The sequence below is a fragment of the Anopheles coustani genome, chromosome 2, assembly GCF_943734705.1.
Source record: "Anopheles coustani chromosome 2, idAnoCousDA_361_x.2, whole genome shotgun sequence".
NCBI lineage: Eukaryota > Metazoa > Arthropoda > Insecta > Diptera > Culicidae > Anopheles > Anopheles coustani.
In genome coordinates this window covers 4323540-4350163 of record NC_071289.1, presented here as the reverse complement: position 1 = coordinate 4350163, position 26624 = coordinate 4323540, and the positions used below count along the sequence as shown (strand labels likewise).

At 45.8% G+C, this 26624-nt stretch overlaps 2 protein-coding genes across 3 annotated transcripts; one reads left to right on the top strand and one right to left on the bottom strand.

Moving 5' to 3' along the window:
• Positions 1-1032: 1032 nt before the first annotated feature.
• Positions 1033-8430, bottom strand: LOC131263826 (uncharacterized). Its single transcript, XM_058266086.1, has 7 exons — positions 8332-8430; positions 3876-8017; positions 3430-3809; positions 2344-3362; positions 2071-2268; positions 1856-1999; positions 1033-1784 (listed from the first exon to the last, which is right to left on the bottom strand). The coding sequence occupies exons 1-7, from the start codon at positions 8428-8430 to the stop codon at positions 1605-1607; spliced, it is 6162 nt and encodes a 2053-aa protein (XP_058122069.1). The 3' UTR covers positions 1033-1604.
• A 9117-nt stretch (positions 8431-17547) lies between these two features.
• LOC131262689 (repressor of RNA polymerase III transcription MAF1 homolog) lies at positions 17548-24272 on the top strand. Of its 2 annotated transcripts, XR_009178235.1 has the most exons (4): positions 17548-19902; positions 20882-21159; positions 22396-23733; positions 23769-24272. XR_009178235.1 is itself a non-coding variant. In XM_058264744.1 (3 exons), the coding sequence occupies exons 1-3, from the start codon at positions 19558-19560 to the stop codon at positions 22457-22459; spliced, it is 687 nt and encodes a 228-aa protein (XP_058120727.1). In that variant the 5' UTR covers positions 17548-19557; the 3' UTR covers positions 22460-24272. The 2 variants fall into 2 exon arrangements, 1 of the variants encoding a protein (XP_058120727.1); XM_058264744.1 differs by having other exon boundaries at positions 22396-24272.
• Positions 24273-26624: the final 2352 nt, after the last annotated feature.

Below are 26624 nucleotides of genomic sequence, written 5' to 3'. Positions count from 1 at the left end.
AGAAGAGTTTTTCTGGACTTGCAAATCACGAATTCATGCAAAGCATTCCAAAAGGAGGGATAAACTCCGGACAATTTTGATGAGAATCCTGTTTCCTATTCAAAGTTAAAATGTGACATGCTAAGGTATGTGTTTTAATGGCAATTGCCACACGATGGATGGCATTGTTGTCCATTTACTTTGCAACGGCAACCACCACTTATATCGCCCTTTCCATTTGGGCCCCATCGAGGGCCTCGTGTGGCCCAGCAGAGGGCCGTTTGGCACATGGTGCAAGTGATGCCTTCGCATCCGTAAATCTTGGTAACAACCACCTGCAATGTTGCCCAATAAGATATAATATACTGACATGGCCACTTCACAAAACGACTTCCGTTGGATACTTACACCACAAGTCGGGCATTGCATTGCTTCTCTTTTTACTATCATTTCTTCCAGATGGTTTACAGAACGTTGCACCGTATTCTCGAAATTATTCAATGCTTTATACACTTCACATTCCAGTCCCTCGTGTATGACCTGAAAAAGGAAGTACTTTCTCTTCATCTTGTAAAGAAAAGGCATCCCAATTTGACTAACCGCTTACCTTACAGTCTGTACAATTGATAATCCCACAAATCGGGCATTTGTAAAAATTCACATTGCTTTCATAAGGCCACCATCCGACGCAGTTTGGCGTTTGGCAATGAAATGTGTTTCCCATGACGAATTCCGCCTGCCGCATAGATTTGGCGAGATGCTTTTCGAATTCTTCTTGGCTAACAAGTCCTTTAATTTCGCGGTGCTTAAAAAATAATATCAACAGTTTCATTGGGTGTCGAGCTGTGCTAGAAGATATGCTTACCTGTATTACGCTTTCACAGCTGTATTTGGAATCCTGGTAAGGACACCTTACCTCTACATCTTGGCTAAATTTTATAACGCTTCCAATGCACGGCTTGCAAAATGTGTGCAGACATTCTCGTAATACAATTCCTTCGCCTGCGTCATAACTTTCCATGCAAATCTTGCACTCGAATGCCTTAACGTTGCTTACAATATCTTTTTCCTCAAGATCCACAAGTGCCTGGTAGTGATCCATTACTATTTACGTGATACAACTCAATATAGTATTGACACGATTTTACTTTTAATATGCTGCTTGCTATATTTATTTCAGATGAAATTAGTTGCTGCGTTTTTCTTCCGCGTGTTCAACATGCCATTCTGGCGAAACTTCTACTGCGAAACTGAACAATTGTCAAAGCGTTCAAATCGGGCAACACTGCCATAAAAAAAATCTGCTGGACCGCTTGCTATAATGTTGTTGATGTTTTGTCGTGTTTGGTAAATGTGTTAAGCTAAACATTAAAACTGTTATCAGACGATCTTGGAATACCATTTTAAGGATAAGCAATCTTGTATTTCCTTCTTTTTTACGTAACAACGAAAATGTTATTATTTTTTGTGGTTGTAGTATCATGGTGGCCGGCATAGTTCTTCCTGATTCATCTCCGAAAGTTATAGTAAGTAAACGATGAAACAAATTCAGAATAGGAGGCTGTACTTGGCATCAGAGAAGCAACATTAAGATATTATCGTTTTCCATTTGTTGCATTCTTACATCAATGGCAGTAGTTACACTTTGGATGGCACTTGATTCCATTTACGCCGCACCGACAGCCACCACTGGTGTCACCCTTTCCGGCTGGTCCCCAGCGGTGCCCTCGCGTTACCCAGCAAATTTCCGTTTTGCACATGGAACACTTGAGCCAATCGCATCCCCACTTTTTCATCACAATCACCTGTTGAGCGGTACAGATGCGTTAGTAAAATGTTTGCAGTATAAAAGGTTACAACACGAGCTTTCCCCTACCTGACACGTGGGACAGTTGAGAGCATCACCTTTCTCAATCATGTCCTGGAGCATCGCTTTGGTGCGTCTCGCTTCTAGGTTAGTATCACAGTCACTATTCATGCGGTCCTGGTACTGCTTGCAGTCGAGCCCATCATGTATGACCTGGTGGTAGAGGTTTTTGAGGGTATGTTTTATATATTCGTCCATTCAGTTCCTGCTCGACCAGCACCTACCCGACAGGTTAAACAGTTGACGATCCTACAGACAGGACACTTGAACTGGTTCACGTTGTCCTCGTAGATGCACCAACCGCGACAGTTGGGCGTCCGGCAGTGGAACGTATTGTCGATAGCGCTTTCCGCCTGCTGGATCGATTTGGCCAGGTGAGCCTCATACAGTTCCTTGCTGACCAATGCTTTTATTTCGCGTTGCTAGAACGAGGAACCGAACAGAAAGACAGGTCGTTAGTATCAAGGCTCAAAGAAGGCTTTGGGCATTTTGCGTACCTGTATAATACTCTCACAGCTGTACACAGCATCACTGTATGGACATCGGATGGCCGCGTCCTCACTGTATTGGATGGTGCTGATCAAGCATTGCTTGCAGAACGAATGCAGGCAGTCCCGCAGCACGATGCCCTCGTACGGTTGGAACGGACCGAAGCAAATTGGACACTCGAACGGTTCAATGTTCGCAATGAGATCCGCATTGTCCAGATTGACCAGCTCCGTGTAGTGATTGGGTGCCACTTCCGTCCCGTCCTCGGGCAGTGCGAGTCCATTTCGTCCGAAGCGAACCGCTGCCGGTTTATCGACTCCTGCTGCTGCTGCTGCTGTGCTACTCTTCAGCAACACTGCACGCACGATCGGGCTGGCCGTAGTGATGATCGGCCTCTCCGGCTTGCTCATGCCACTCGAATTGGGGTTAAAGTTGTCCACACCGCGGTACTGGCTTCTTGTAATGTTTGGACTACGGTGTGCCTGGAAAGCGGCCGTCATAGCGATCCTATTCTGGTCCGGTATCTGCATGTGTACCGGGCGAACCAAATCGCTGGTCCGTGGCTTCGGCACGGGAGACTCCACCGCACCGCCAGTACCGGATACCTTGCTCTCATCTAAAAGTATGTTAAATATGTCGGAAGACTTGCGATTGGAAGAGATTCGATTCAAATCATTGCGAGTTTCCAACGGAGGATTCCTTAGTGCCACCTCCGTCCTCGCCGATGTCAACTCTCTCGACGTTCCATTCCGTCGACCGGGTGCCAAAGGAGGTTGTTCATCGAGAAATCGTTTTAAATCCTCCGGCGTCACTGTTATGCTGTCCTGCGGTGGCACTACTTCAGCCTGGGCCTGCTTGTGTACAATATTAGGCCGTGCCTCGGAGCATGCCGCACATCCTGGTCGCTGTTGTGGGTTGATCAACGTGCACATCGGACAAGCCCATCCTTCTTCTTCTGTTGCTGCAATTTCTTCCACTTTTGCATTCCTCGTTCCTCGTGGCGCAGCTATTGGCAATGCTGCAGCTCCTATAAAGACAAGATGTAATAAGATCTTCTCAGCTTTTATTGTTGTAACGGACTTTGGTAGACTTACCTAGCATAGTCTCATCGTTTTGCGTGTCTGAATGCTCACCCTCCGATTCGGAGGACACCGTCAGCAGCTTTGCCTCAACTTTGGTAAAACCCGGGACATGCAGTAGCGTCTGTGGCTTGCTCCGATCCCTGGTCGGAGGAGCAATCGGTTGTACCAGAAACACGTGCAAAGTTCGATCGTTCGTTTGAATGCCGTAGTCAAAGAGCGTCTTAGTGTCATCATCCAGAAGACGATCGTCACAGCGCCAACGTTGAACGGCCACCGGAATCTGATACTCGTTACAGAACTTCTGCTTCAGCTGACCCATCGTAGCGAAGGCGGCCAACGAAACCGACAGGGGACCCTTGTGGGATACTTTATCATCAACGTAGACGTTGAGACTGTACAGAGACAAACAAACAAGACTATCATCATGCTGGCCAAGTGAAATCAATTTGTTTCCTTACCTTATATCCGTCAAGCTTGCGGATGACGTTGAACACGTTGACCTGCCCGGGCTTTGACGCGTGACGGAAAGTGAGACCTTCATTTTGGCCAGATCCGTCGCCAGTTCCGCCGCTCGATCGTGTGCCCCATCGCTGATGGCCAGTTCCAGGTTGCGCAGCAGCTTGTTGATCGCCAGCGTCCCCGTGCGGCCAAAGTTGGAGTTGGGCGTATAGAGCAGAGTGTTTCGGAATCTATCGACACCTTGCTGAGAGCGCAGCTGATCGGATATTTGTTTCACTTTTTCGTCGTGCTGCTGTTGCTTCTCGAGTAGCGATTTTCGGTGCCGATCCTGCAATCGCGGCGAAAGAGGAACGTTCGAGGGTCTCGGAATGGAACTAATAGGTTCACCTTGACGAAGTGCCCCCACGGTTGCACGGGCAAACTGCTGCTCATCCATCGGTTCGTAGTGAATACCATGCACATCGTTCGTAAGCACCAACGATGGAGCACTTTGTTGCTGTTGGTTCAGTTCAGCAACCGTTTCCGGGATGGCGGCGGTGCTAGCAACACCATCCTGATTAATGATTTTACTTTCGACACCTATCTCACTGCTGGTTCGTCTTGGGAAGAATGTTTTCCTTATGGCACCTGTGTGGGGGGAAGAAACGGGTTCGATAACAGCAACGACGGAAGCAGCAGTCGTCGCATCGTTCTTCACGCCATGGTCTTCCGGTGCCATGGGGGCTGGAGATTTTCTTGTGCCCAATGGATTACTACAGCCACCTTTTCTTGCCGGAAGAGGACTTAAACTTTTCGTACTGATAGGAATTCCTGACGTAAGCCCATTCTTCCGCTGCACCAAAGGTGAGTCTCGCTTTAGGCTACTATGATTACTTGTTGGCGGTTTCTGTACCACCGGATACTTTTCGGCCAGTGCCTTCGCATTCATCACACGGATCATCTCTCGAAGGCGCTCTTTTTCCTTCTCCAGCGCTTCCTGATCCTGCTGTTCTTTACTTTTGGTCATCGCGCTCGGTTCGGTTTCGTTACATTTCACCTCCGGATGCTGTTCCGGTGGTTCAATGGGGATGGCTCCAAATCGTGCGATACGTGCGCTACGTATCTCTTCGATGTTCACTTGTTCGGTCGCTGTGGGGGTCAATGTCTTGTTGACCACTGCGTACAAAGTTTCCTCCTTGTCAGCGGTTGGTTCAGGCGATGCCAAAGGAGCAGCAACCGTGTGGTGATTCGAGTGACTTTCTTTAAGCTTCTGATCATCAAACTTATTACTGCCGTTAGAACAACCAGCACTATTGTCGAACGCGGTTTCGTACCGCTCTGGGACAGCATTAAAGTTGCGGTACGGCGCTGGCATAGGCGAATCTCCCGGCACACGCTTCATAAGACTTTTCACGCCCATCTTGGGCGAAGCGAGTGGTTTCGTTTGACCGTAGGTCGGTTTTCGCTGCATTAAGGAGGCCCGATCATCCCCGCCGCCCGTTCCGACCAGCAGCGTGCCGTTTGTGGCCGGCGCTGCCAACGGTTTTGGCATGAAATACTTTAACACCCGTTCCGTTTTCTTGTCCCAATCATCGACACCGCTTCCTTGTGTTGCCGGAGGAGGGTTCGATGACTGCGACTTTCTAGCGTCCGGAATTGGACGCTTCAGGGGATGGTTCGGTCGCAAGGGAGGTTCTTCCAGTATGCTAAGTTTGCTATCGTAGGGTTTGATACGCTCGCACGCCTCACAGATGATGCGCCAGTTCGGATTCTCCAGCGTACAGTAGGGACAGTTCCACAAGCCCAGAAGGTTTTTATCGCTGCCTGTCTTCGAAAGGCTAGATGAGGTTGTCTCTTGTGGAGTGGAAGCTGGCGAAGGACTTGTACTTGGACCAGAAGGCGCAGGAGGTTTGACATGTGCTGTTACATCTGCTGGTGGTGATTCGTCGCTACTCGAACCGGCACAGACGACCGGTGGGTTGGCAGGTGCAGGGACCGACTTTTGGGCTGCATCGCCACCAAAATAGTCCTTCCGAGCCACAAAGGAACTGTTGACAGTTACCTTCCCCACCACCGGGACACTTGTCGCTTCAAACTTTGATATCAGCTCTTTGGTAGTCTTTTGCTTGCCACTCGGTGTGTCCTTCTCTGCTCCTCCATTACAACGGTACTCGTTGTGGACTATCTCGGCCGCCTCGCGGTCCAACTCGCTGATACTCGGTATCCCGATGGCGGACCGTCGTTTTTCCGCATCCCGCTCGCGCCTTTTGGTGTCGTCCGATTTTTCAGTTATTTTCGCGAACAGATTAAACTTAGCACCAGTGGAGGACGGTGGGCTCCCACCACCATTGGTGCTGGACGATCCTTCCTGTAGCATGGAGTTCCGGTGATAGCCCACCTCCGGCAGATCCTCACCGGTTTCCTTCGCGTGTTTACCACTGCCGCCGCTACCACTTTTTCGTTTGTCGATCGTTTTCAGTATAATGTCGCGCTTGAACGGAAGCGAGCTTTCCTGCTGCCGAATACCAGAAATGGGCCGCTTGTACCAGGGCCGAGGTGAGATCGGTGAGGTTGGAGCAGCAACCGCTTGTTGGGACGACGGCTGGGCTAAAGAAGAAGATTTCGCACTTGCCATTGCTTCCGCGTACAGGTAGTCGTGGATGGGCGAACGAGTTCCGTTTGCTCGACTGAACTGTTCCTCCATTTTCATGACGTCACAGGTGTCGTTCACGTTCGTTGGAGGCGTTTCCGGAGCGGGTTGTGACGTTTGTTGAACCTTTCGTATGTTGTCGATAAGCTGTTGCTTCTGTTCCTCCGTCAGCCCACCGGGTGGAGCTCGTTCCTCGGAAATGTTTGGCAGCGGGGACAGCGGTCTTAGTAACGGCAGAGGCATGATGAGCGTTTCCGGTTCGTGTGCGGTTTGTTGTTTCAGTGTAAGCAGCGGAAGTGGTCTCCCTTCAATGATCGCTTTAATCTCTTTGTCCTCTAAAAGGCTCGTGCTCGAAGACGCTTCGTTGAGGTACGGAGTCGTTGGACTCACTGGTGGTGCCGGGGCGGGCCTTTTCTTGCGTGTTGAAAGTGTTGACCCAGGTGAGAGTGTCCCGTAGTAGTTGGAACGCCGTGTGAGTGTTCCGTTTGACGAAGATCCACTCGTGCCAGGATCGAGAGGTGGTGGTGGTGGAGCTCGTCTTTTCCCCTTCACGTGCACGTAAGCACCGGCTCGGCGATCTTTCGAACTATCACTTACGGTTCGCCGGTGTCTTCGGATCACTGATGGATCAGCACCGTTCGCCTGGATTTCTTCGTTCGTCGTCTCACTCCTAATGTCGTTTGGCGTCGCCGGGAGGCTGAGATCCGAGTAGACCGTGTGCTGGTTGTCCCTGGTGAGTGTAGTGTCGCTGTTCTGCCTCTGCTCCTTCGATGGACTTTCGCGGAGACTCGCGAACAGTCGATACTTCTTGCGCAACGTCAACTCGTACTTGCGATCAAGCTCGCGGGACCGATCGCGCTGCCAGCAGCGCCGCTTGTAGCTGTCCGTGTACGGTCCCGGTTGTATCGTTCTCCTGTTCTCCGGTTTTTCGCTGGCCAGCACCGCCTCGTAGCAATTCGGTGGCACAAAGGCAAATCCGTTGGTGGCAGTGCTGAGAATGCTGTCGCAGCTAGAACTCTTCGAAAGGTTGTTACAATCGATCACCGGACCCGGGCTGGGCGAGGAACTGTGCGTTCCATTGCTCGCGGCAGATTGACTGACACCGTCACCGGGTGGGACCGTGCTCTTGCTGCTGGTCGTGCTGTCGATCGTTCGGCAACTAACGATGGTGCCACCTCCAGCGTCTAAACTAGACTCTTCACTAGCACCAATACTTCTCGAGGAGAAGGAATCGTGTTGCTGCTGCTGCACCACCGTTGGCCGTTGAGGACGTTGTGGATTTGGTTGCTGCTGCTGTCGCTGGCGTGCACTTCTGTCATGCAGTTCCGGTGTAACCTCCGCGCCGCTAGTGCTCCGTGCGAGCACTCGTGAATCATCGCGACGAAACCAACGGAAGAATGACTGAAACCCGCCCGAAGTCGATGTTGCCGATGTGGATCTGCTGAGGCCGGCTGCGCCCGTACGTCCGTTGCTTCCCGTCGCCGACGAACGGGAGTCAGGCGCATTTTTGGACTAAAAATAACAACGACGCGTGTGAAATTAGAGAAAAGGAAGCGGTGAGTGATGCGAACCTTTTTCCAGCTAATCCGGGACAGACCGAAGGGAAGTGTGCTACAAATAACGAGTGTGTACTGGAGAGTTTCAAGGGGGAAACTTGCGCGATGTAACAATTTGTACCTTTAAGCGACACTTTAATTTGGTAGCGCTTTGTGACGAAGTAATTAAGAGTTTTTCAAAGTGAATATGATGTACTTCCAACATTGTTTGCCTATTAAACTCCTAATCATCGTACAACTTTTTAGAAAAGATGCGACCTACATTCTCACCTGAGCAATGGACGACTTCTTCTTGCCCCCCGCGGCTCCCTTGCTTCCGGCGTACGCGTTCACGAGCACTTTGGCACCACCATCGGATTGGCTGTTCATATTACACCCGCGAATCCGTACGTCTCGGGTCCCCCTTGGACGAATCAAAGAGGGGCATTATTCTATTAAAATTATCCCAACCACTCGAGACGATGGCGATGTTGCTACTGATGCTGCGATTCCGGTCGATTGTGATCGAGATTGTTGTGGTCCGAGATGTTGTGGCCGATTACGTCAATTTGGGTGTTGAGCCCTTCAATCAACGCGGGTCTCCGACGACGTTCTCGCGTTGCAGCGTGGCTACTGGAGCTGCAGGCGTTGCGCCGAAGGATTCTACAAAGGAGCGTAAATAGAGAGAGGCAGGGAGGGAAAGAGAAGAATATAAAATCCAATTTGAATCTTCTGCTCGTGTGATCCAGATTAGGCTGTTCATTCTCAAAGAAAAACAGCGAGGGTTCCGCGGGGTTGGGTTATATTTTTACTAATAACTCAACCTTTGTTGACCCCTGTCGGATTCCCCAAGAGACATATCCACTTCATTGTTCCATTTTCTGATATGCCAAAGGTTACTTATGAGAGCCAAATTCCAAACCTTTGCGAGGAAAACCAAACAGCCCAGCAAGCATTGATTTATGAGCTGAAGAAGTTATTGCAGTCTCTTCCCATCATTCCATCTGGTTGGAATTGCTTCTTTTGCATCTACTTTTCCCCACACCGCAATGTTTTGTCGTGAGTTTTGGTACACAATTTCATATCCTGAATCATCACCGATCAGCGCGAGAGGCAACGTTCTGCAATCCGGGGACAACGCGTCACTACACCCGAGAACGAGATAGCGACCGGAATGGAGGGGTGATCAAATAAAACCGCAGTGAAAAACAAACAGATGGAACCGACGACGACTCGAAGCATCATAAGTAAGTCCTGGGCTGGTTAATGATGAAGCAGGGCGCATAAAGAACGAAAGCAGAAACAAGGAAACTGACACACAAGAGCACCGAGCACCGGTCTACATGCGATTTGCTTCCAGTTTTGCCAAGGCGTTTCGCTGCATTTGCATTTGCTTGAAGAGAATACGAAATACAGATATTCAAAAAGCAAAAACTAAGACGGTTACAAATGAAAACCAACGAATGAGTGCTTGGATGAACGCACAAACGGACGACATTTTTTTATGTTAAATTAACAAATGCCCGAACAGGGATTTATAATCTATTTTCGTTCCCATGTCAACGAATCTTTGCATTTCACGCGTGTTATATTCGGTTCGTTTATTTTCGTTCCAACCAACAAAGTAGTCCTGTGACTTTGATTTCAAATATTTGTTTCCAGTTTCGTTAGCATTTTCGTTTCTCGTTTCTTTGTTTCACAAATCTGTAGGTGTTGGGGGTATTTATTAGTTATTTTAAACTTATGCCTGATATGTTTTACATTTTTCATTCAACATAATTCCATGTATCCCTTGAATGAACACTAATAATGGCTGCATGCAGCACTTGAGCTCTCGAGCAATGTGTTGGAATTTTTCGCCAATTTACGCAAGCCATACCAACTCGTAAGTCCCGTTTATTTATCCGTAGGGGAACCAAAACTTGGTGGTTTGCGCCGCGCAAGGTAAACAAATATGACCTGCACACATTTGGCACACGCGCTTGCGCAACTGCACATCGCAGCACCCAAGAACCTCCGAAACCACGCTTTTTATACTTGACGAATGTTTGACCGATTATCTCGCATCTTCTTTGCCGGATCGTGCAAAAATGCCTTCCCCACGGCCCCGCCATAGGGAGTATTCGTACGGGGAGCGTTTTGTTCGTGTAAACAAAGCTAGTAATGGGTGATGAAGGAAGTGTATAGTTCCTAGCGGCCCTAGAGAGCATCGTGTAAACAGAGGAATCCCAATGCGGCGATGTTCGCATACCTCCCCGCATGTGGCATAAGTGCGGTATAAATTTTGAAGAAGGGGTCGGTTTAAAGAAGCGAAAATTAGACTAGCGTATGGAACCACGTCACAATTAAGCGGTAGGACATAGTGCAGCTGTGTCTGGCTCCGTATATCTAGGTCTGTGCAGCGAGGATCGGCTATCCACTTAAGAAAGAAGGAAAGGGGAGGGGGTATCTTCAATTGTTTTGAAATACTTCAATTGTTATTTCTAGAATTTTGCTCAGAATTATTTCAGTAACTCTAGGTGAAGATAGAAGCATAGCGGAAGATATAAATAATAATCTCGGGTTTGCGGTCGTGAAAGCTAATCCAGCTTATCGCCGGTGAACCCATAGTTGTTGCATGGCCACACTTCCGGTCCTTGTTACTTCACATTAATGTCCAATACTAACGAGCCCCGCAAGGGCAATTAAAACAAGATCGCCTCTATAGGCCATGTGACGCCGCCTGCCGTTTCAACCTTACAAACACCCTTCACAGGGAAGACCAATTATCGGCCGGTAACTCCATCGGGAGTTGGGACTGCGAGTGACACGCAAGGCACTTTTGCTGTCTGTCGTCTGTGTTCCCCATTCGACGATCGGTGGCTGCTGGGTGTTGGAAAAATCGCCCACCATGACGTCCACTATACGACGATCTTGTTTCAATCGTCCAATCTTCCATTTCAGTTCTTGTCAGATAGGTTCATCTCCTACTGCTAGTCAATGGTTGGGTCCTCTTCTGAACGACGTGTAAAATCTGGCTCAACAAGCAAATTATTTCCATCCTTCCTCGGTGCCTCAAGCGAGGGAAAACAAGTGGAAAGTGCATATATAAAACACAGGGAGACGGACATGTATTCGCCCGCGATCGTTACTCACGATGTGGAACCACCGATAAAACGGAGAGTTTCGAGCTCGGAGCAATCTCGTTGACAGATTCATCGCTGACGTATAAAATCGATACGGCCTAGTTGTGTCTGGGAAGGGGCACTAAAAATGGCGTATTTATAGAAGGCCTTTCGGACAAATGTTTTATGAATTTGTTGAAAGTATCACAAGAATCGTTGCTTTCTGTCCTCCAGCACAAGCGGGCAGTGTTGTGTCTTCAACATCTTCATCATCCAATTTTGCTGAAGATAACCCTACAACCGATCGTCTTGAATTGCAAATAAAGCATATCCTCCAGCATGCAAAAGAGGTTAATAGCCGGCGAGTGTAAACAACTTTCCTCCCGACCACAATCCTTTCTCTTTCAACGCTTCCCCTCCTTCATGCCGTCGTCTAGTAAACTCCACCTCCCCTCGCCAAAGCGGTGCGTTTCGCCTCGAAATAGGATAGGAGATGTCTCGCCCGTGGTCTCAGACGAGATCAACCAATTACTCAAATACGAGCGTGACGGGCCACCGTTTCCGTTCAATATTAATATAATTTGATGTCATCGCGTTGCAGGCCGGCAGCTGCTGCCTGGCGCTCTACTGGAAAATGCACGGCGTCGGTAACTGCAAATCTGCATCGCAACGCATCCGGTGCTTGCAAACCCATACCACCACCCCAAGGCGTGCGAAGGGGTGGTGGTATGGGTTCTGTAACGCAAGGCAGATAAATTACACAAAATGATCATCCGGAACTCCGGCCCCGGGAAAGTCGATCGGTTGGACGAATACCGTCCCTCACAAACCAGCGGTAAGAGCGTCGGTGATGGGTTTGCAAACGACGACAACCGGCCCGCATGCAACGACCGATGGTATGCAAACTAACTGCTCGTTTAAAAATAATCTCACTCACAAGGCGCCCGCACGTTGGGATTGAATAAGCCCAAGAGAGTCGAGAAAAGCTAATACTCCGTTGTTCCGCCAAGGCAGAGCTCGTCGTAGTAGCCGTTGCAAGAAACAAAATAATTTTGTAAGCAAAACAAGCACAATTTTGAGGAAAACCATTCACCGGCGTTTTTATTCGGGTACTTGTTTAATGTTTTTGCAAACATTGCCCGTAAAATGTTTTTTCGGCGCAAAAGCAGCGTGTTGGGTTGGAGATAAAAAAGTTACTGTTTGATATTGAGCAACTGAAATAAGGACGCCCGATCTTGACCGTGCCGTAGTTCAGGGTAATTGTGAAAAAATAGTTTCTTGTTGTGTTCAGCTGTTGGTACACATGCTTCGTCAACCATTTGAGCGGAGCGTGATATGTGATAAAAAATAAGCACGTTAATCGTAGAAGAAATTACCAACAAAAGGCTTGGAAACGCGGTGATGGAAGCAGGTCAAACAACGATTATAATGCACATGAAAATTTCGTTCACTGTTCAGTCGCAGACACTGGGCAACACTGCCTTCGAGACGGAAGCATTTAACACCCGGCGATGATTAAACAAAATCGTCTTCCCTTTATTGTTCTCGTTCTGACTGACCGGCGGATAGGGAAAGCGGATGAAGCACACGGCTTGACTATTACCACTTTGTCATCCTTCACGATGTCGTTCACTTTGTCACGGGCGGAATGGAAGCTACCGTGCGAGATCAACGGCACCCCGGCGTTTGACGCACGCAATTCGAATTTTCACACTTGGAAGATCACTCGTTCACTCGATCACTCTCACACGTTAGAAGTCACGAACTAGTCGTCAATGGAATTATTTTTACCAGCTTTTAGAGTTTGTTCGTAGGTTTAAATTTTACTGTGCATTTGATGACTGTTGGCGAGCATTGAGACACTCATATCGTTTGATAGGTTTTATTCGCTCCATAAACTTCTGCTCGAATCTTAATCCTTTCCACTCGATGATGGGGAAACTTCGTCACTTAGTCACCGAATGTTCGTTCGCACCAATCCGTCCAGTGTGATCAAAATCCCTAGCAATAATTATATCCTAGGCCCAAGAGAGGAAGGCACTTTCACCCACGATTCTACACCCAGAAGAAAGGTAGACCGTTCCGTTCCGTCGATACGGCGGACTGGTACTGGGCGCCCTGGTACAAATTTGCCTGCCCGTCCAACTTTGACTCGGGTTGAATCTCAAGGGTCGCCGTCGACGTCGTCCTCGTGCGAGCAAGGAAAAATTATAAATACCACACGACCGCTACAACTCTTGTGGCCGCGAGACACCCGGGACAAACAGCAGCCACTCCTACCCCAAACGGTGGGTTATGGTCGGAAAATCTGCCGTATGATGTGCTGAATGGGTGTGGGACACATTCATCGGTCAACCCCTGTGGCCCGCAACCGCAACCCCTTTCCCAGGCCCCGAGTGGCATTCATTCGTCGTTTTGCATATGCTTTGGATGCTACCGGGAAGACACACACACACACAGGGTGTGTGTTTGTGTCGTTGTGTTTATTCGGTATGTGTGCTTCGATCCGTGCGTGCGTGACTAGAACCTGTGGAGGCGCAAGTGGAGAAAGCACATCGTGTTCAAGCTGAATGATGTCTTGGCGATCGTTTTTCGACATTTCCCGAGCACTCGGGTGCGGACTGTTGAAATGTTTTCTGTTTGTACAGAACAAGGCAATCTTAAATGCTCCCGAACACACGACTCCATTGCGAATGTTTTATAAACCATCAAACATTATTGCACCAACTTGGTTCAATTCCGTAACGTCTATGAAAGTATTAGTCCCCGTAAGAATGTTTAGCCTGTACGGGGTAGAGTTTATAGGTTTTCAGTGAATTTACTTATCAGTTACATGCGGTGATCGAATTGTTAAAAAGCGTGACTAAAGCTAAAGTTATTTTATCGCACATATTATACTGACTATTGAGAAAAAGTTTCAAAACTCCGATATCAATCCAATTTTGTACCGAATGCGCAAACACCAATTTTAGCGATAGTAAAGTATTCAAAAGTGTTGGTAGAATGTTTGTGTACACATCAGTAGTTGCAAATTGGCCACCATTAATAACAATAAAGATAATTGCTTCATAACTTGCGTTTCTACTACCAACGGTAGAAAACAGCGGTGCGTCCATTGCACATGGAATTTTCGTGAGATCGTATACTTGAACGTGGGTGTTTTAAATGATGGGACAGAATCGTCTTCCCTCTTGGCACTTCTATGGTTGGCTGAGATCAAGCGATCGCCATAGGAGGTTTTCGCAATACTGAAGAGATGTTTCGTGTTACACACTAGTCACTGCCGCCGGCTCTGTCACCGAAACGGTAGATTCAAAAGTTCGTCCCCACTAATAACGATATTTTATTCTAATCCTTAGACGATATTCCGATTCTTCCGATAGGTACATTCTATCACGTCCCGTAAGTTATTGTTTTCCCGACAGGACGCACTAATTTCGTAAGCCATATCGTATGGATCGCGAGATTTTCGCAACCGTCCATCATCGTCTGACGCTAGAGGTTTGGTTGGTTAGTCTCTTCATCGGGCGTGTGTTGATGGCAGCAGCGATCGTGAATAATTGTGAATTCCGGTTAGTCAGAAGAGATGGCACAGGATAAAAATAGCACTTCTCACTAGCCGGTCAGCAGTCGGCTGAGCAACAGCACGTTTGTGCTTTTGGGGAAAGTACCACTAGTACTTCCCTCTCCACGTGTTTAGAAAACATTTAATCGTATGTTTACACAAGTGGAATAAAAAAATGTATCGCAAAAGATACAACACGTCCTCATAAACTTTAGTGTAACGGTACGCAACCAGTATGAGGAATCAGGAAAAGTTTTAAGTAAACGTCTAGGATTTTTGGACAAAGGAAGCCTTACCTTGTGTATATACAAAAATATAGAAAAGAAAGCGTCGTTTGTTTATAATAGCTTTTAATGCGGCAATAAGAGAAAGACACATACTACGATACCAATAAAAGTATACAAGACGGCAAGCTCCCGACGATCTGAGAAAACTTGCACAGGACGTAAAAGACCATGCGTCGCCATTAACAAAACGGTCGCCGTTGGGAAATCTGCTGAACGTGATCCGTATCCGTTGCCATAGCGTCATTGGCTCATTAATTGATTGTTTCTTGAACGTATGATTAATCGAACAAATTAATCGTTCTGTCATAAAAAAAAGTGCCATCCAATTGGGAATGTCTCAAGGCCCGCCCGGTGGCGTGCGTCATGTTGGGAAAATGGCGTCAGCGTTATTGCCAAATGGTGTTTTCACGCCGAATGTCAGAGGGTTTCAATTTCTCCCCCCTCCCCAACTTGTCTACCAAACGGTGGCAAATAGTGGTGGCCCGATCGCTCAATCGATAGTGGACGATTTAAAAATAAAACACAACCACTTTTCCCTTTTCTTTGCAGCGCACGAAGAATATGAGAAGAAAATGTGCGAGAAACGTTGGAACTTGATGCCTCCTGCTGTGAAATTTTACTTCAGCATGTTCCTGAGAACATCTCCACCATGTGTTTTCTCTCGTTCAAACGTTGTGGATGCATATTTTCGCCACCGGCAAGCGAAGGTTTGTCGAAGAAACTGGACCACTGGCAACGGTTCAGCAGGCCATGAATGAAATATTCTACTATCCAGATCTACTAGAGTGAATGGCTTCTCGCGAATCTTGATCGAGAACACAGATAGCGAATAAATAACCGGTAACACTATTGGTGTCCGACAAATTGCTCCTGGTCTGGGGAGCGCCGTACATGAAGTGGGTAGGCAGAGCGAGGGATCCCCATTCCATGCCTAGAAGTACACAATTGAAAGTACTCAATTGCACGTCTTTATTAGTATCGCCGCGCTCCGCTGATGTCGAACGGTGTCAAATGATCTCAATTTAGCAGCAACGTAGTGGCACAAGATTTTCGAGCAAATCCAATCAAACTGCGATAGTAAAGTGCTGGTGTATATGCAGCACAAACGGTTGGTAACACGAGTGGCGAATCTGTGACGAATTTCGTCGGGAACAGCATACCAGTTGCACACCGCACTATTTTTACGCGATATCACTTTTGTTTGCTAAATTTTCACTGTTACTACAATGCTTCGTAATTCAAAGTCCGTCAGTGTAAACATGTACGTTTCTTAGGGGCTCCTTATTACGGTATAAGACGAAACTGCACTTAGTTCACTTGTAGGTACCCCAGCACGGAATAACGAAAAATATCAAAGCAACGTAAAGAAACCTACCATCGGAATTGCCGGATGATTAAAAAGCCACGGATGGGAAGTGTGCGCAGAGTGTAGGTTCGCGAAAACGCGGAGATTCGTTGCTCGACCGTCGGATGCTGCAACTATACTGATCGTGAATGGCCCCAAAGGTTACTTTGTTGAGTTCGCGGGGCGGTACGTTACAAAGACATGCGCGTGGCGCCATGCGGTACGCCACTTGGAAGTGTGCAGGTTCGAACGCGATCCCCGCGATTACGATCGGGAATAGCGTTGCGGTTCGTTTTCCTTTTTTTTTGTCTCGCATCTCGGGTGCGCCTGTATGTTTTTTTAATTGTGCTTCATGTTCTGTACTTTTGTTTTATTCTTTCCAGGTTATTCGTTCCGCATTGCACAGTCTCGCGGTTAGGCCAAGACTGTGTAGTTGTAAAAGCGTTAGAATGAGTAGAGGCATATTTGGTAAGATAATTGTTCTTTGAGCTATATTGCTGTTATAGCAAATTGATTTAAAAGTCATTTATAGAGAGCAAAAGAAGTTTATAGAGTTTCTATGAATATTTTTTATATTGTAAATTTCGTACAACCGTAAGAAAAAATTGTCGTCTTTAAACGAACATCTACGAAAGATGTGAATTTTTTTTTCATATTTAGAAATTTTATCAAGACATGACTCACGTGTTCAAATTCATTTTTAAAAATTAAAACCGGAAAAGCTTCAAATGTTCTGCTATTGTTGCATTCAACCATTAGGCACATTCGATAATGATGTCATCGATCATAAGGTATTGTCACGTTTATAGTCTAGGATCTAAACCATCTATAGCGAATGGAAGAGGTTGGCATGGATGTTCCATTTTCCGATCAATTTTATTCAATGTTGGACAATTCGATAATTGTTACGAATATGTTTGTTCGCTAGAATATGAAAATGAGACGAAATTGAACTGTGGATCATAAGCGAATCTGAAGTGGGATTGAAAAGTGTGAACGAGAACAATAGCCAAATGGAAGAGTGAGATGACCATATTCCACAAATATGTTGAAACTAGTTTGAAAATTTATCTTCAAACTGCCTCTCACGGCCATTATACAGGCGAGTGAAGTACAACCAGCTACTGTAAACGCTACAAATTTCTCGGAACCGCAGTCGACCGTGTGTTTCTCTCCGTCGTTCGATTTCTCAAAACAAAAATAGAAGCGAAGCTATTCACATCGTCTTTCGACCGCATCCGCATTATTATATATCGTGATTTCGAGTTAAAATCTTTCGTGAAAACTGTTATCGTTCTTGTGCCGTCGATTTGCAAAGCATCTTGCCTGTGAAAGTCCCCAATTCCGTAGCGTCGACGATCTACCGCTGGTGAAAGAGCAGCAAATTTACCGTAGTAACCGAACGGTATCGACCATCTTGGCGTAACGCGCATCTCACCGCTTGCAAGTTGTCGTCCGCGGCCGACTCAACGAAAATCAGTGAAAATGATGGAACACTATAAGTTTTCTTTATACATCTATATGTAGCGAGTGGGGTTAGCGCTTGGTGTGTTTGAACATCTGTATCCGACTGTACTCGATGGTATAGTGTGTAAATGGTGAATTTTAAGTTCGTTTCCATTCCAAACAGCGACGTGAGGACAGTACATCCTTCGCTGTAGTGTATGCCGTAGTCGATTTGGAGTGCGTCCATGTTTAATTGCGTGTGACCCTAGTGTGAAAAATAAGGAGCAACGAGCGGAAGAGAGAGAGGGAGAGAGTGCGTAAGTTCGCCGTGTCCGTGAAACACTGCATTTTCACCGACAACAAGCGAGTCGAATTGATGAACCATTGATTTGACCTCTTGGCAGCCTCCATCGGTTCTTTCTCTAAACAATATTCCTTCTGATGTACTGCTTAATGCCAATGTGTGTAAGTTTATAGTCGAGATCCTGTGGATTGTAACAGCGGAACCAATTGTCCTGATTTGAAGGACAAGATCGGTTGAAGGTCAACCCAACTACTTCCGTTCCGTAAACTCCATATTCGGTATCATCTGTGGACTGTGTGTTGTATGTACACGACGAACCCTTCAACTTGCGCGCTCCTACGAATTGATAATTAACGGTAAACAAAGCAATCGCGAATGAGCGCGTCGGAAGTAAAAGAAGTTTTCTGTGTACAAACGAATGAACGACCAAACGTACGGGTCACAATCAATCTTGCCGCAAAGTGGAGCGAAGGAAAAGAATAAAGCGAGCTCGTGAAAACTTTCCCCATTCAAGTGTGCGTTGCGTTACGAAGTCGCGCAAAGCCGCGCTGTAGTCTTGCAGAGTTGAGTGAGTCAGTTGTCAAACCGCGGCCACTGGTAAAAATCTCGCGGATTCCACTGCGTGAGTGTTGTATTTTTTTTTCGGTACATTTGGTGACCCACTATCAGAGACTCCGCAAGCGTAGAGTGCAATCGCGCGACGCTGGACACTTCTTGCTAGCCGGCAAGGGAGTAACATATTCGACTCGTACTTAAATGTGCCCGCAAGCTGCCGCACCCGCCATCATCGTCGCCGTCGTCAGCAACCGAATTTACAATAGCAACAGCTACCGCCGCCTTCACCAGCATCGGCAGGTCACAAGCAAGAACATTTTGAAAAAGAGACTCTGCGTACACCCGACCACCATGTTTAGAATCGCCGCCAAGATCAACGCTGGACTGATAAGATCGCCCAAGATGGTCAAATACTCACCGAGCACGGGGAGCTGCCTCAGACTGCACCACCACCACTGCTAAGCAGGTGCTGTGAGTGAGGTGTCGCTTCGTCGTTCCACCACTCGCCTTGTTTTGGCCAGGTTTTAAGCTAGTTCGTAAGCACCACAAATAAGGCATCGTTAACTATTGGTTTGGTAAAACAACGAGAAGACAAGCGAGAGGCAAACAAGTTTGTTGTCGACTAAGAATAACAACAGCGCGCACAATTAAGATCACCTGCAGCACGGATTTGCAGCAAACATAAACAAAAGGAAGACACGCGCTAGAAATCAGCAAGCAAGCAAAACAACGAGAGCTTGCGCTATATTTTATCGAAGGAAACATTGTTCAAACAAATACCGACGCGGTCAAGACGAGATTGTCCGGATTCGCGTATAAGGAAGCATCCAATCATCATTCATTCATCGCTAAAATCAACGGAAGCAGCCGATTTTTTCGAAGCTTTAGACGAAAATCCCACTCTAAGCATAATGAAGCTACTGGAAAGCATCCGCTTCGAGGCGGTCAACAACAAGCTGCACATCCAGACCGGGGACAGCACCATTTACGGCCGCATCGAGTCGTACTCCTGCAAGATGGCCGGCAACGACAAGGCCCTGTACAAGCGGTTCACCTCGGAGCAGGCTCCGACCGATCTGCAGGCCCTTTCGCCGCCGCAAACGCTGCAGGACATGTCGCCGCAGATCCTCCGCAGCAGCCTGTCCGGGGACGAAGGCGTCACGCTGTGCGATACGATTTCGCGCAAGACGCTCTTCTACCTAATCGCAACACTCAACGCAGCGTTCGAGCCGGACTATGACTTTAGCGAGGCAAAGGTTAGTGACCAAACCTGTCGAATTTTGTTTTTCATTCGGTTTACTCAACACTTACAGGATCTTATTTATTTTCTTCAACTTAGGTTTGTGTTGGTATGGATGTTGTTTGTTATTTCTGTACTTTTTTTCAAATTAGGTTTCAAAACAAAACTAACAACAGAACTACGAGTTCGTTAAAACGGAAGGGGAACAGAAAATTCGTAGCTCGGAAAATGTAAATGCGCAGTTTCTTGGTCCTATTTCGAGAAGCGTTCTTTCCTTTGCCTTTTGTCACTCGAAGGACGTGATGTTTGTGCCTTCAAATGACGTCATCTCTGCTCCTGCGGTCAAACGTACATTCCCCCGGCGAATGAGCGGCCTTTTATTTTGTTGTGGAAAATTTGTTTGGCCTTGTGCAAAATGGTAGCAACCCTTGAACCGATTTTCACAGCTGAGCTGAGTGAGTGAACGTGAAAAGTTTATCTATTATTTCTATTTTGAAAACGGATCGGTTGCTTGACGAACGTGAACGAAGCAGTAAAGAGGAGGGGTTGGTATCGCAATACGTATTCTTAAATTAGAAGCAACTGCGAAATTTCTCTCATCAAGCCTATCGGAGGGTGGCTAGTAAACAGTTTGTGCTTTAAAAGATCAATTTTCAGCATCGATGCTTTGAAACTCTTGGTTACAGAAATGAAAATTCAAAATAAACAAAATCATCTTTCCTAAACGTTAAATCCTATTGGTGTTTTGCGATTCCTATATTTTTTGTCGAATCCTCATTCATCCTTTCATTCAGTTATAACTGCAATTTTTCTTGGCCTTATCTTAGAGCATCTTGTATCTCTATGTTTCTGGAGTATGGCGAAGCTATGCTTGAATTGGGGATGTTTGCCATTTTGATTGTTTTGGAGGAAAAGGGCGAAGGAATTCTAGGCATATACAAAATTACAATGCATGCATTTTATATAAATGGTTTACATCTTTTTTATTCAACCAGAGTCATGAATTCAGCAAGGAACCATCACTGCAGTGGGTGCTGAACTCGATTGAGGGCAACCTGGCCCCGGTGGCCGGCGAGCAGTACAGCAAAATTCGTCACGCCCTATGGACGACGATCGAGGACGAAATCTCGCTGAAGGACTGCGATATCTACAGCTACAACCCGGACCTCAACTCGGACCCATTCGGCGAGCCGGGTTGCCTGTGGTCGTTCAACTACTTTTTCTACAACAAGAAGCTGAAGCGCATCGTTTTCTTTACGTGCCGCGCCTTGAAGTAAGTTCCCTGTGTAGTGTAAATGATTTCAGCCCTGGACCTTACCTAACATACCTCCCATATTGTTTTAAATGTTGTCTGTTTAACAGTTTTCTCTTTTTTTTATTTTTTGTGAACTAATTCGAAAATCTCTCTTTCCCTGTTTGCGTATGCATGTTTTCCCGGTCGTGCGCACGGTTTCCATTTGGTCGATTGGAAATGTTTATACAATCGCAGTTCAACTACTTAACGAAGCTAGAAAAATATTATGTAAAACACATATTTCAAGAAATAGTATTCTTTTAATAACCATCTACTACATATGGTTTGGGGTCTCGAGAGTCTTTTTATTGATGTATTTACTTGAAGATAGAAAACTATCCTTGCATGTTGGTGCACTTCGTGTTATTCGTTTATTTATGTGCATAGTTTCTGCACTCTTCCACAATAAATATTTCATAAACACGCACCAACGCTTCTGTGCTCGTACGTTCACTTGCAACACCAGTACCACACGAAATTTTTCATCGAATGGCGCACCATAGCAGCCAACTGTTGGATGGGTCACACACCTCCAATTCCGCTAGCTCTAAGTATGCGCTTTGTTCAAGGAGAAACCGAATTGCATTTCAAACGAATCTGCCTGCGTAAGTTACAAGTAACGTCGATGTTTTGATGCTTGTTTTCGAATCTATCTTTACATCGTATGCATTTCATCAGTCTTATTTTTATCGAGCGATAAGATAAGTGATAGAATAGACTGAACTGTCTCACATTATTTGATCGCCCAGGTCGGCGGGTCAATACCGCTAGCAAATGTAAGCTGACCACTTATGTAAGAAACCAGAACCAGCAGCAGCTGGTTTGTTGTATTGGTCGAAACCTCAGCTTTTAAAACTGGGTCCGTATGTCATGTTTCCATCTTCTTTATGTCGGCAAAGTTTACCTCATCGAACCCATCTCGCTACAACTTTCGTTTACCTTCGCGATAGGTGTTTCTTTTCTCAACCGTGAAAATCGTCTATCTTTCTTCTAAGAAAATAGGCATGTTCCACTGAATTTTTTACATACGTAGTAGGCCTATAAATGAGAAAAGGATGTATGTCGGAATAGGCATTGGTTTTCGAACATCATGTCAACGACATATTTTGCCAGTGTCCAATCCATTTCTTTCCTCCTCAATTTGTAATATAACTTTTCTTCCACCACTTAAATTTTGTAAACTTTAACACAATTTCCTTTCTTCTTCTCCCACAGCTCGGTGTATGCAGATTCGGGCTTTTCAAGCGATTTCGCTATGGAGGATGACGAATGCTACTAAAACCATCGACGTCACTTCTTTTTTTTTTGTAACCAATGACGACGACAATGCAGTGGCGGAAACTGGCATTACAGCCTGAATGTTTGTGGATCTCGTCGTTGGTGTTTGGAAATGACTTTTTTTTGTTTTTGTGTGTTTTTCCAACATATCGAACTTTTTTTCATTAGTATCATAAGTTTATTGAGACAATTCGAAAGCACACACTACCGATCCCATATGCGAAGAAGCATATGAGAACAAGAAAATTATTTCGAGACAATTCGAAAGCACACACTCTCGATCCCATATACAAAGAAGCATATGAGGACAAGAATGAATTGCCCTACCAGACTATCAGTTTTTTCTTTTCTCTTTGTTTTCTGAAGAAAACTTAACTAATTTGACGAATTCATGCTTAATACTGAGCCAAATATGGATATCTTTACGGAATTTGGAAATCAGACATATTTTTTTCATTTTATTTCCTTCTCTGAATAAGTGTGTGCTTGTTTTAGTTTTTTTTCTTTCATCATATTACATTCAAACGATAATTTAATAAACTAGTGAAAACACGATAATAATCCCCATGCATTGAAGCAAACTAGCGGTATGAACAATTTTTCTTCGATATAAATCGTAACGCTGATTAAGGTTAAAAAAAGACTGCAAGCGCTTGCAACATCATCAGCAACAGCATTAGCAGAAAAGCGGCAACATGAAAACAGCAGTACACAGTTCAATAAGAAACCAACCAAGAACAAGACACGACACCGTTACGTGAGGGCAGGTGAGAGCTGCGGCGTGAGAACTCGCGTAACGGTGAGTGCGCGATGCTGGCAATGTGTAGCCAACTGGAGCAATTGAAAGAGCTTAGCTGTATTTTAGAATTAAGGCAAAGCAGAAAGCGGGGCGGGCGAAAAGGGCAGCAGAAAAGGAGGAGATATCTCGGCCATCAGGGCGGGAACCAGTCTGAAATATGCCCACAATATGCATAGGTTTTGGGGTGGCGACCCAGAGAAACATTGTTCGTTGTTGTAGGGTAGCAGCCGTCTTAATTAGCGACAAACGGCCAGGAAGGTGAAGAAGCGGAGAATCAATGCTCCAATGAGATAAAACAAGATAACTAACGAACGATATAGATCGCTGTTACGATAGAAAAAGCTCTTCCAAATGACCAACAACCAGCGCCGCTGCAAAGAGAAGTGAAATGCGATGCGGAATGTTGTGGTCCCAGTTGGTGAAATTGCCGCTGTTTCCCGCTTGCCAGTGAAGCACTGGCCGTCGTCAATCCTTCCGTTGGTTTTGGTTCGTAGGATGCAAAAATAACTAGAATGCAAGTGAAAGTGGCAGAACCACCGCACCGGGTTCGGAAGTGAATCGATCGAGACGAAGGAACGCTTCCATCATACAAAGTACGGCACAGACAGTGCCTCATCGGCAAGCAGGGACAGTTAATTGGTACACTGAGAGGGATAGGGCGGTTCCCGGAGCGATCCGGGTAGGGAATATCGGAACAAGACGAACCGACACGTAAAGCATCGACGCGCGAAGGACGCAATGAGGACGCACAGTTTAATCGACAAGAGTGTAACTGATCTCAGACAATAATTGTTTCTGAGTTTCTCATCCAATGTACAATTTACTTGCAATCCAACCTTGCCAATTTTTTTCAACTAGACAGCTTTTATAGCTGATTTGAATTTTTACTGATGTTTTTTTTTCTTATTACTCTGTTTATCGAAGTCAGTTATATTATAAAGTTAATATCAAAAGTTCCCATTATTTGGGCATAAATATTAGCAAAACACAATACAATGGATTTAAGACCCCACAATATGAATTATACTGATTGCTGTTTAGGTCGATCACTCTCTTGTTGAACAGACTGTTAAGCCCCAGTTAAATGATAGCAATTTTCGCTTAACGTTAACTTTCAAACGCCTTTTGAACACCAAATCAACACTTGTAATCTCAAATTACTACGGCAATGCGAATTGTTCAATTCAGCCATGGTAATATCATTTGACAAGTTTGAGGTGCAAGAAACGTTCAAAAGCGTTATGCGAAAGTTGGTATCGTTTAACTTGGCTTCATCCCACGTTGGGTCTAATGTTGTGTCTGATGTCGTTTTAGAGTGGCAAAACGATCGTAACACCACGATCGATGTTCTTTGCGACATTGGCGCTACTATACGTTTTCCCGTCCACCACCAACGGTCCTGTGTCCGGTGGTGTGAGACCGCACGTGAGAACTATTTCACTGACTGTACCCATCTTGTGATATTAGGCGTGTAAATTTTTAATTACCCTTTCTATCCTGTCTAGTAAAATTAGCGTAACCTGGTTGTGATGGACGCATGGGCCATCGGAATATGTTAAATTTTCTCAAGTTCTCTACATCTTACTGTGGAATTAGATTGTGGTTGTCGCTCCTGAAAATAATGGACACGTGTAGAGGATATGCTCTTCAAACATCGTAAGGATTAGAGTAGATCCATCCGGTCGACTATCATGAGTGGATATGAGGGTTGCTTGTTGTGCTTTGGCCTGTCTCTTCCTTTGTTACAACTGCTACAACAAGCGAAGGCTAAGCGACATCAAAAAAACGAATGCGACTTCAATTAGTTCAATCGCAGCAGGCGAGGTTCGTTTGTATTTGCATCCGGGTATGTCCGTGCGGGAAACTGTCTGCCACGCCGAACCTTGTCGTCATGATCTTCATTACATGCTGAAGTACAAATTACACGAAATGTGATAAGTAGCTTTAGACTACACCGGGGGGGACATAGCTTACACACCGCGAACACAGCGAGAAATGGAATGATGATCATTCCCCGGCTCGAACGACGACAACGGTTCCGCGACGGTAGATTAGGATGCAAATTCAGGTGTAATTTCTGTCAAACTCATGTAATTTGGCTTCCTTCCGCTCTCATGGATGGACGTCAAACATGATCTCGTTTAGTTGTACGATCGAGTTGTACCCGCGAGCCAAAGTGAAAAAGAAGGGATGGCTCAACATCACACGATGCGGGTTTTATTTATAAACAGACAAAACATGGGTTTGCGGTTATCAGTAAAAGCAGCCTGTGGGATCGGGAAGATGATTACACACAACTCTACCGAGCATCAAACAACTCCAACACGGCTGGAGCCAAGGGGTTGCACGGAATTATGCTAAACAACTGATAAGAAGTCGCCGTTGAATGTTGAAAATGAAATTAATCTCACACAGGCACAGGTGAATTTGTCGCTCGCCTGTCTCCTCCTGCTCAAATCCTTTTTTCCCCCCGGTAATCTTCCTGATAAGATTACGTAAAACCTTCAGGGAGTGATTTTTTGGGTCGGGCAAATTTGAATTTCATACAAAGCACAGAAGCGCAAGCAAAAGGCCCAATATATTGACACCGTGAATTGGGAAAAAGGGGATGTGGTGAAATGTGTTTTTTAAGACCATTGGAATGACAAACAAAAATAAAACGTGAAGAGGAAATGGTAGGCAAGGGCTTATGCGAAGCCGAATGAAGAATGGTTAAATTAAATATTAAAAGAAATCAATATATTCATATATATATATACACACAACACCCAAGTTAAGGGGGAGGAAGCCAATAGAACTTAGGCAACAGCAACACATACGCGCACCCAGAGGTCAATAACCTTTTTTCTACCCTTTCGATGACCTCTCCCTCTTTCTCTCCCGTTTAAGTATTTTACACAATTCGCGAAGGAGTTTCCGCCGAAGATGTTTCGCAGAGTGAAAAATGGCATTCGTCCTTGTTGCACGCTTGCGCAAAAGTGGGTTGCTGGCCACCGCAGAAAAGCGGTGGAATACAAGCAGAAGAAATGCGCAAAGTGCATTACTTTATCACTATTTTAAAACAGTGTAATCTAGGCAATGTGAAATAACAAAACGTAAGATTTAAAACCGAACACAGGGGTATGGAAAAAAATGTTTGAAAATGTAAAAAAAAGTAATAAAACAGACAACACAAAAAAGTCTACCGAGTTGTGGGGTATCATAAGCAAGTAGAAGCAGCATAAGAAAGAAATCGACAACTGGAACTCTTTGAACTTAGTTTTCATTCGGTTTTATTGAACTCTTCACAGCTTAACCGCAACATCCTCTTGGTTTCCGTTCCGCGCAGGATTCTGTGTGTTTTGGCCGCTTAAATGTTTCCCCCCCT

Coding starts and splice junctions, on each gene's coding strand:
- LOC131263826 (XM_058266086.1), bottom strand. CDS start 8,430: ATGAACAGCCAATCCGATGGTGGTGCCAAAGTGCTCGTGAACGCGTAC. Junction 8,018..8,331: donor AGAAGTCGTCCATTGCTCAG/GTGAGAATGTAG, acceptor TGTTATTTTTAG/TCCAAAAATGCGCCTGACTC. Junction 3,363..3,429: donor AAACGATGAGACTATGCTAG/GTAAGTCTACCA, acceptor TTGTCTTTATAG/GAGCTGCAGCATTGCCAATA.
- LOC131262689 (XM_058264744.1), top strand. CDS start 19,558: ATGAAGCTACTGGAAAGCATCCGCTTCGAGGCGGTCAACAACAAGCTG. Junction 19,903..20,881: donor ATGACTTTAGCGAGGCAAAG/GTTAGTGACCAA, acceptor TTATTCAACCAG/AGTCATGAATTCAGCAAGGA. Junction 21,160..22,395: donor TTTACGTGCCGCGCCTTGAA/GTAAGTTCCCTG, acceptor CTTCTCCCACAG/CTCGGTGTATGCAGATTCGG.